General features: G+C 40.8%; 1 protein-coding gene across 1 annotated transcript; it reads right to left on the bottom strand.

Moving 5' to 3' along the window:
- Positions 1-680: 680 nt before the first annotated feature.
- map2k2a (mitogen-activated protein kinase kinase 2a) lies at positions 681-9,960 on the bottom strand. Its single transcript, XM_061033348.1, has 11 exons — positions 9,377-9,960; positions 8,444-8,654; positions 7,668-7,814; positions 7,442-7,519; positions 6,950-7,001; positions 4,582-4,706; positions 3,792-4,005; positions 3,047-3,111; positions 2,879-2,940; positions 2,608-2,653; positions 681-2,483 (listed from the first exon to the last, which is right to left on the bottom strand). Exons 1-11 carry the CDS (start codon positions 9,463-9,465, stop codon positions 2,373-2,375), a joined length of 1,200 nt encoding a protein of 399 aa, XP_060889331.1. The 5' UTR covers positions 9,466-9,960; the 3' UTR covers positions 681-2,372.
- Positions 9,961-10,303: the final 343 nt, after the last annotated feature.

Genomic DNA, 10,303 nt, shown 5'->3' with positions numbered 1-10,303 from the left:
TGACCGGTAATTAATAAACTAGTAAAGTAGCCTAGCTATAGTAACGTTTGACTACGTCAAGTTACTCATGCTAATGTAGCTAAACAATGAATTTCAAAGATGGGTTTAAAGCAACAGTTGTTTTTTAAAGTATGAAAAGTGTTTAAGTATCCATAACATCTCTCACCATTCATAAGTTTTAAGCAGACTGAATATAATCGTCATCCATCCCTCATGTTGCAGACGGTTTATTGAAAGTTAGCTAGATAGTACAATTAAGAGTGGGTATGGTTTCCAAGGTTACTTCGAACTGTGCACTGTACTAGCCAATCAGAAACGAGTACCCTGCACGTCTTACCTCTGAAGGCTAGTTGGACAGATCGCCCTGACTGAGAAAGTGTCTGAATATTAAATTGTCTCAAAAAGACAACAGATAAAAGATTCAAAACCAGCTGCTCCGATACCACCAATTACCTAAACCATACCGATTCCAAGTTGCTTGAAACCTACATGTGGATATTCTACCAACAGGAATGACGTAAAAAAAAAAATCCGAATAAAGCATTTAATGATATTTAAACCTCAAAGTGAAGATTCTCGACTGAGTAAGATGTTTTTTCTTTCTTATTTCTGTATCAGTAAAGCAGTTTTGTTGAGGGGGAAAAACACTTACGTGGTACAAAATTACAAAGATACATTACTACATTCACAAATACGTTTTATTTTTAATCTTTTTTATACATTATAATCATATCCAACACATTTCTATATTATAATAAAATGACTCTTCTCCCTTGTCATTTACATAAATCAAAAAAATAAGTAAATTAAGACTGCAAAATAGTACTCCATTATTTTTTGTATATAGCTTTGTACACATACAAGTGACAATGCATTCATTTTGCTCTGAACGAATGCACATTTTCTGGGGGAATAAGAAAGGGCAGCCATAAGCAGAGAGAATACAAGAGCTCCAGCAAGAAGGCAGGCTAGCAAGTAACACCACCACCACCACGTGACCAACACTGACCAGGTTAAAATGTTTAAAACATTTCTGCTACCTCAGACTTTTTGAAGTTCCACTTGAATCCCTGTTTGTATTTTAAGCTCAATTCGTTTGTTAAAAGGAAAAGGTTGTCAATTTTACTTTTACCCATGTCTTTTTGAAGCCTTTGGGCTGAACGTGTCCAAAGAGAAAGCTTGGAGCGTCATTTGTAGCAGTAGAATGAAAACATAACCAAATACACTTAAGGGGAAAACGACAGACCAACGCCAAAGAGGAAAAAAAAAAAACAAGTAAAAGTAGTCAACCTGATAGACATTTCATATTGACATTGGGGAGATTCAGGCTTCTGATAAAAACACCAGCTAATTATCCCCATCATGATCTTGGGAAATAAAATACACATACAGTATAAGTAGATAATAAACCATGCTGTTTCATCCCATGAATACATTTTGAGCATTGTTTTCTCAATGTCAATAAAGACATTCTGGCATATATCAGGCCTCCACAGCACATGCCTCTTCCCATGTGAGAGACACTGTTGGATGTTAATTGAAATGTATGCTGTGGAAACAATGTCATCACATTCAGAGTGTAGATCACTGAAAGAAAAAAAAAAAATTAAACAAGTACATCAATATACTGTTCATGAATACAAAAAAACTGATCAGGCATTGAGGAACTTAAGTATTCATGAGTACCCTCTTTGGTTTGTGACATTGTCCTCAAAATTATTTTTAGTGATCTCTCATTTAGCAATAAATGAAAATGACACTTGACGCGTCCAGTTGTCTTGCAGTCTCTACAAACATATTTAATTATCATATTGGAGGTAATTCCAAGGTCTTCGTAGGGGAACATTTTAGCATGAATACGTTTTGATATCGGAATTTCCAAATCAAAATAGCTGCATGGACCTCAATAAAAACAATTTAGAATTTGCAAGTAGGTACTATGATGGGAATCTCTGTATGGTTACCACTACAGCAGGTCATTTATTAAAATACAGTCCCCCAGGCCATCATCTGTTTCCATAGAAAAGATTAATACAGATTATTTAACAATACAAAATAAGTTTTTCAATCAATGCATTTCAGCTGACACACTGGCAGCCCTTTAGTGCTTTACATCCTCTGTAGCAATGTGGAAAAGTGAGCTGTGGCTACTCTCGTCACTGGCATAGTGAAGCTGTGGTCTTACAGTACACAATGACTCAACGGGCCCTGCTGCTGGTGGAGAAAAAGGAGGGAGAGGCCAAAAACCATTTTACTTAAGAGCAAGATGAAAAAAGTGCCAATGTGTGTGTAATGGCTTGTGTATGTGTGTGTGGTATATTTATGTGTATTCAAGCAAGACCGAGAGGTGTGTCAGGGCAGTGGGGGCCTGTTCACTCGGTGCCGCGGGTGGGAGTACTGGGCTGGTTGAGGCCCATTGTTTTGCACAACCAGCCTGCAAAGTCCACCTCCTCCACTTCTGAGCGTTTGATGAATGTGTGACTCTGAAAGAGAAGACCCAGGAGAAACCGATTTTGGTAATGCTAGCATCACAAACAAGAAAAGAAACAACAACAAAAAACAGTAACAAAACTAACTTGATGATTCACATTAATTTCAGATACTCACAATCAACATCTTTAGATCTGCTCTCTCAGCTGGATTTTTGATCAAACTGTGGACACAGATGACGTGGAAAATACTATTAATTACAGTAATTGGGAACTTTAGAAAACATTTCAATCAATAAAGCACCAGTTTTTTTTTTTTTTTACCTTAGACAAGCTCATATTTCAGTGTACAGGTTTCTGCAATCAACTTAACTTTATTTAAAAAAGCAGAGTAAGCACAGAAGTTTGAGCTCTCAGTTTTACACAATTAAGTCTTTGCCAATGCTCACCATTTTGTCACAAAGTCCTGGAAGTCATTGGTGAAGACTCCATGTGGCAGTTTAGGGGGCGGCTGTGGAGGAAGCAAGAAAAGAAAAGATTAAAAAACAAGACCAACTGATACAAATATACACTGTGTGCTTGCCTGAGATGTGTGAGAGAGAATATGTTTCACAGACCTCGTTCACAATGTAGTCCAAAAGTTCAAAGATGGCCATGGCAGGTCTACTGTCCATCCCATGTCCTATGGAGAAGTAACATCACATTGACATATTTAAATAGAATCCTTAGCCCGTTTCAGACTTCAATATTTACACCCCTGTGACGTCACACCTTAACTATGAATGTCACAGAGGTGTACTGGGGGGACCAAAGTGATACATAGGGGGTTAGTAACAGAGGCGAGATGGGATCGGTGGAGCTAGCGGGGGAGAACAGTGCTGTGTGTGTGCATGTCTGTTTCTCTACACGCCGTGCTTCAAGATTTTCACACCAAAATGACCCCGTTATGGAATCAATATGAATTTACATAGACATAAGGACGGCTGAGCCCAGTAACGGCGCTGTTGTGGGAACGCACTCTAAAAAGGGCTCTTCAAATATTAGTTAAATATATTTGGCAAACTTTCAAATATTCAGTCATTAGTGGGAATATTCTAACCTGAACAAATTAATGTTGCTTGAGATTTAAATCCATACACCTTGAGTTTTGTGTGCTGAAACTTTCAATATTATTGATCATATTAAAAAGAGAGATTGTATCGTTTTAAAAGAATTGATATCAACAAGTATCAGAGTATTGAAAATTTGGTCAACCTTACCAACTACAGCAATCACGCACACAGAGAGACATAAAAATGCTGTTGTGGCCCAGTCTGTAAAATGTACATCTTATCCTTTGAAAATGTTTTCTACATTTCTTACCGCTCACGGGTCTGCCTGGGGGTCTAGACCTCGGCATGTTTGAGTGAGGCTCTCCCTCGGACCCATCCATAACGGCCCGTCCGAAGATACCCTCCAGCTCTTTGGTGTCTGGTGGGGGGATGGGGTAGCGGCCAATTGCCAGCTCCACAAGGGACAGACCCATGCTCCATACGTCAGACTGAACAGAGTAGTGGGTGCCCTGCAGTCTCTCCGGCTGTTGAGAAACATACGATCTACGTCAGAGGGAGAAGGTAGAGCCAAGATGGCAGGCAGGAGGGAGGGTTGGGCGGAGGGCTGGGTGGAGAAGCACAGGAAGTGGTGGAGAATGGGAGAGCGAGGAGGGGGGTGTTATGGCAAGAGGACAGAGGATGGGAGGATTTGGCAAAAAGCAAAAGGCTTTTAAACTGTTTTACATTCAAGAGCAAGCATTTACAGGTATGCATGTCCAGATTTTGATGAAAGTCCAAGAGTCTACACCACTGCTGCTATGAATGTAAGAAAAGTGACCAGGAGAGGACAGATGAGCAGCTTTCAGCAGTGCGCCCACCAGGTGTCTAAGACTGAGGGGAAAGAAGGACGAGAAAGAGCACAGTTGCATCGTTCTTTGCCAAAGATCCCTGTCCTGGGCACAGCCCTCGCTTCTTGGCAGGGGAGAGAGGGTGGACCAGAGGAAGGAGAAGGCAGAGGGCGGGGTCACTGAACAAGAGCAATGTGAGAAAAGAGTAGAAGGAAAGTGGGGATAGGGCCAGAGGAAAAGGGGTGGGGGTGCAGGCGTGCAGAGCTGACTCACCGACATGTAGGAGCGCGTTCCAACAAAGGAGTTGGCCATGGAATCTATGAGCTGGCCACTCACGCCGAAGTCGCACAGCTTGATCTCCCCACGCGAGTTCACCAGGATGTTGGAAGGCTTTACATCTATGTGGCAGAGGGGACGGGCAAGGCAAACAAATGTACACACTTTTTTTAGAGACTCATCCTCCTGCTGTATTTGTTTCTCAACAATAAAGCAGTTTTACTATCAACCAGGTTGAGCAGCGACTTGTTGCAACAGAAAATCATAGCTGAACAAATATTAGAGAAAAACAGTGCTATATTAGTGTGTTAAAGTATATAAATAAGGGTTTGTGCAGCCAGCATGTGGAGGGGTATATGTATGGGCATGAATGTATGCATGGCTTTGTTCATCATTCGTAAAAATATATATATTTTTTTTAATATGAGGCAACTATATGTGCAGGCCGTCGCACTAGAAGCTTCCTATTTAAAGACCAAAGCCAGTTAGCAAATATCTAATGAAAACATTACAATTTCAAAAGGATTTCACTACGGGTAATTTCAGGAAATCACTGCAAAACTATTAAAGTAAAAAATGATTCAATCATTGGACAATATACAAACAGAATAATTCGCCTACCACAACATAACAAAAAACAAACTATAAAACTTAATGAATAAATGTTCATACAAATATTATGTGTATACAAAAGTATGACTATTAATAAGTGTGTGTGTGGTTTGTTGGCTTGTGTGTCGTTTTTTTGACAGTGTGTGTGTCTGTGTCTATATTTGAGCATCTTAAAATATATATATTTTTGTAACATAAACTGACTCGTCAGACAAATGTTAAGACCAGGACTTTTGTCCACCATGAGACCAAAGGGTGGCATGCACAATCCCCTCAGCTTTGTATGTGGTGTTGCCATCAATCCAGCAGAGGAGAAAAATATCAACAACTTAAGCTGAGCCAGCTCCTCCACTTTTCCTGTTCATTCCTGAAAAAAGATCCAGCAAAATAATGGGGTAAAACTGAGCCCTGCAATCAGTCCTCTGTGGTGTGTGACCCTCTCCCACCAACCAAGGACACGAGAGGAGAAAGAGGTAGCATGAAAGAGCGGGAGAGGAATAGAGGGAGACACAGAGGGAGGGGTCAACAAGGCGTGGTTGCTGTATAATCACATCTTGAGAGGCTGTAATTACCACTAGTGCTCACAGACAACTGTCTTAAGAGTACCACCACCGACCCTGTACCACTGTGGAATTCACTGCACTGTGCAGGTCTGACTGCTGTCTCTGTACCAACACTCCCACGACTCCCCACTGGTGTGCTGGGGAAAACTTGTCTGCATTACAATCTGTTAGGGTGCCACTTGCAAGATAATGTTTTACTACTGTTACGCTGTTTTACTAAGGCTTTTGGCTTCTTGCTACAACTTTCTTTCATCAGGAACTCGTGATATTCCCAAATAATAGCTTGCCTTGTGGAGAGTGTGCTAAACCTCTTAAGATGTTGATGCAGTGCATATGGAGGGAAAAGCATGTGTGTTCAACTGAAGCCTGTCTAGTAAGTGTGGCCAGCTTTAATGGTTTCGTTATAGAAATAATTAATAAGCATTAATAAGCATTTTTACCTAAGTTATTTGGTAGTGTGTCTAAGCCTGATTCAGAGCACAAACCATGTCAGTTCAAAATTGGAGGATAATCCTGTGTTTTAAAAAAAGTGATGAATAGACTGAAACATTTGCATAATGCATGGAGAGGATTTCTGTTGGTTGACTCAGAAACTAAGTAACCACTTTCACCCAAAGAAGATGAATCATTCAATTACCCACAACAAATGTACATAACAAAAACATTACTATTACAATATAGTTTGCTGGAACATGACAGAGTAGGCTGACTCATGTTTAACCAACTTAGCATTTCAATACATTTGATGTTTTTGTTGCCCGACAAAAGCAACTACAAATATTTCACAAAGATCTCTTAGTTCATAGCACTGGAGGCCAAAGATTTATGTTTGATCGAAAGTAAGAATTAGCTCTTAAATACTCTGCTATGCTTTTGTCTAATGACCCCCTGGACTGATTAACTGTTCCTTTTTGTAAATCCCTTAGTGAAAATGAACTGATCGAAATTAAAAACATACAGTATAATTCTACTATGTGGATAATGGCATCCAACTACTTTAGATTTAGTTTTTTTTTTCCTAAAACCCGATTACAAAGGGTCTGAAAGGGCACCTGTGGCCTGCCTGTCATTCTCCACTCTCTCTACTCTAGCCGCTGTCCTATCCAAATACAGGCAACCCCCCACCTCAAAATAGTTGTAGATGGGATTTTGAGAGCAATTTAATGTTTGCGGCTAGACACTTAACTTACCTCTGTGCATGATCTGGTGTTTCTCCCTCAGGTATGCTAATCCCCTCAATACCTGTAGAAAAGAGGAGATATTTTACACAACAAAATGTCAGTTTATATACATAAAACAACACTTTCTCTGAGTAGATATTCATTCAAGAAAAAAAATGACTTTGTTTCTACTTAAATTTGCTTTCTGAACACAACTGTGTAAGTTGGGTGAAGTACAGTAGATAGTGTTGACTGAACAACACACTGCCAGTTAAGCAACACAAGAGAAACCCAACCACAACAAACAGTACAAGCACGTATATATGATCTTGCATATGCACAGTCTATTGTGCAGGACCATTCCTAAATCTTGTAATTATATACTACAAAGTAAAAGGTTCAAGACATGCCGAATCATTGCTAAACTAAATCTAAAAAAAAAACATATCAATCATATCTAACTAGCTGCTCTCAGGTCAATACCAAGATATTGAAATGTAGCACAACAACATAAGTACTTACAGCTATGCTAACTTTTCCCAAGATTTCTTCTGGAATTCTCCTGGCTTCCTTCAAGACCTGATCCAAGGATCCACCATCCTGTTGAGATGAATTGAACAGTCAAAACCATATTGATCTTTGCGGGCACAACAGTGAACCTCCCTGTCATTTACAAAAGACCACTTGCTGGTATATCTAGCCACATCAATCATTGCTAGGTGGCTTGTTAACAGTCTTAACACCTCACCATGTGTTCCATACAGATGCTGATCTCTCCATCGCTGTAAAAGGCCCCATAGAAGCCCACTATATAGGGGGAGTTGCATTCATGCAGCACCTGCAGCTCTCTGATAATCTGGTTTCTGATGGCAGGCTTGATTTCCAGGTGGATCAACTGGGGAGGAAAAAGTACATGAACATAAACTGCCGTGTTTATCGTGTTCACACTTCAGAGTCTTTCTATGTTATATCAGACATTTGCTTGCTTGCTCAGTTTGCAGCTACTGTGTCCGTGTGATGTCTGAAACACTTAGTGTTGTAAAGTGTTCAAATTGTGGTTTATGAAGAAGAAAAAAACACTGTGCAATTGATTACAAGCACAGGACAATAAAAGGAATAGCAATTAATAAAAAAACACACTAATTAAAAACATTTGGATTTTTTAAATAAAAACATGAAATAAATTAATCTGATGAGGATCCCTTCAGATTTGATTCAATGTTGAAGATATGCTTATGTACTGAACCAGACATTTTAGACTGAAAAAATGTTACCACGTTATGCTCGGACCACCATTGTACATTTTTGTGTAATATCGGACTGATGTGTTAGAGATGGTTGCATACAATCTTGGACCATTGTGCAGTTTTCTTTATAGAGCAAGCTAGTGTGGTCCTATTTATGCAGAAGTGGGTGCAGCAGAGCAGGCCATATACAGCCCTATGAGGTGATCATAAATGTTTGATCTGCACTAGAAGTTCAAGCTGTGTTTTAATTCAGGTCCCTTCACCTGTCACGCCTCACCTTTCGAGCCATGACCAAACCCGAGGGTTTGTGGCGGACTTTGTTGACAACTCCTCCGTTCCCAGCACCCAGCTCACATATTGGGTCAAAGTCCTCGTCCTTCAGCTCCCCAACCTGAGCTTTCTGGGTGAGGAAGGCTTCCAGTCGTTTCCGCTGTTGTTCGTCCAGGTCCAGCTCACCCAGTTTCTTCTGTAAGGCCTCAAGGTTTGCTCTGTGATGAGGAGACACTTGGTTCAATAAACAGATATACAGAAGTACTACTAAAGTGACTTTAACAGGTTCAGGTAACTTTATTTGTACCCATAGGTAGATTCCGTCGCAGCCAGCAAGATCGACATCCATCACGACACACAGATTACAAGACAAATGTGACAATGAACAACACATAAGAGAGAAGGAGATCTAAACCAACTCAAACATGTAACTAAAAAAAGATAGGACGTGATAGACGCACTCAAGGCTCCACCACTCAGGGTATAGGTGAGAGAAACACCTGTATTTGATCCTGCAACTGACCGAAGAAACCCCAGCAACTCAACCCTCCATAACCCAGTGGTTTCCTCCCAGTCGATGCTGCCTGAACACATCATGCACACACCCAGACAAATTGACAACATACATTTTACATATGTAGCATATATTTTACACAAACGCACATTTCCTTTTTGTTTGAATGTTTTCTTTTATTTATTTTTGGTTAAATCTTGGTGCCTTGGTCTGCATGTGCCCTGTAAAGCTCAGGTCCTCTGCCTCCTGCCTCCTCAGCTGACATAACTGAACCCACCCACCCTATGGGTAGAAAAGGGCAGGAGTCTTAAGTCTACCTGTATTTGAATGTTGGCCAATAGGACAATATCATACAGTGCTAGTTAAGGGTGATGACTTGGGTATACACACATTAACTAAATGTAAAGCTATACTTGTTCTACTTACTCTGATGCAGCATCAATGGTGTTAGAAGTGGCCTGTCCCTCCCCAATGGGCCTGATGTTCAGGGGAACGGGTCTTCTTTTGGGAGCCATTACAAGAACTATCCTAAACGCCTTTCTCAAACTGTGTACTAACCTCTAGTTTGCTTGGCAGCTAAAAAAAAAAAAAAAAAAAAAAAACACCCCTTAGTTTGCTCGGAACTGAGTCAAAAAAAAAAAAAGCAACAGGGTCAGTTTCTAGACAGACAGGCTAGTAACTTGGCTGGCTAACGGTGGCAAAGTTAGTGTACCTTCTGTAACATGTCAGTCAGCTATTTCTGTAAAGCTTATCATACCGAGGTAATGTTCAGAAGCTTGGTTGTTACTCGGTGCATTTATAGCTTCTGTTGCACACTCATTTCTTTAATGCGTCTGCTGGGTTATCTTCCTGCTGCGGCTAGTCAATAGCTGCTACTAGCTAACACCAGCTCCTGAAAAATCGTGTCCTGCGTCTCTCGGTTGTTAACGTGCAGCCTCTCTCTCGTCAGCTTCTTCAAAACAACGCACCGATTACCGGCTGATACACCGGAAAGACTGCTCGACCGGCTTCCCTTAGATGGACAGCAACGCCCGAGCAACAAATACCTCCGTGACTCCGTTCGGGGTGTGAAGCGAAAGGGGCTTTTGCCCAGGCTGGAGGTGCTTCAATACAGGAAGCAGCAGCTGCAGCAGCATCAGACCTGTGTGACACCCACAGGGAGAGTCCTTCATAAATACCGCGAGACTGAGGCAGTCTGACAAGTTGAAACGTGAGATGAAGAAATCTCACGGGATATGTAACATGTCTGAAGATCGTGAAAACACCTACAGTATGCTGCTGTTAATGAGATAGAGGCTATTTAGTTGTAGTTTTCTACCCGTGCAGCTTTCGTGTGTTTTTATGGCAGTTCCT

Source organism: Labrus mixtus, chromosome 3 (genome assembly GCF_963584025.1).
Source record: "Labrus mixtus chromosome 3, fLabMix1.1, whole genome shotgun sequence".
In the NCBI taxonomy this organism is placed as follows: domain Eukaryota; kingdom Metazoa; phylum Chordata; class Actinopteri; order Labriformes; family Labridae; genus Labrus; species Labrus mixtus.
The sequence above is the reverse complement of the archived record's forward strand: the minus strand, read 5'-3'. Positions and strand labels throughout refer to the sequence as shown.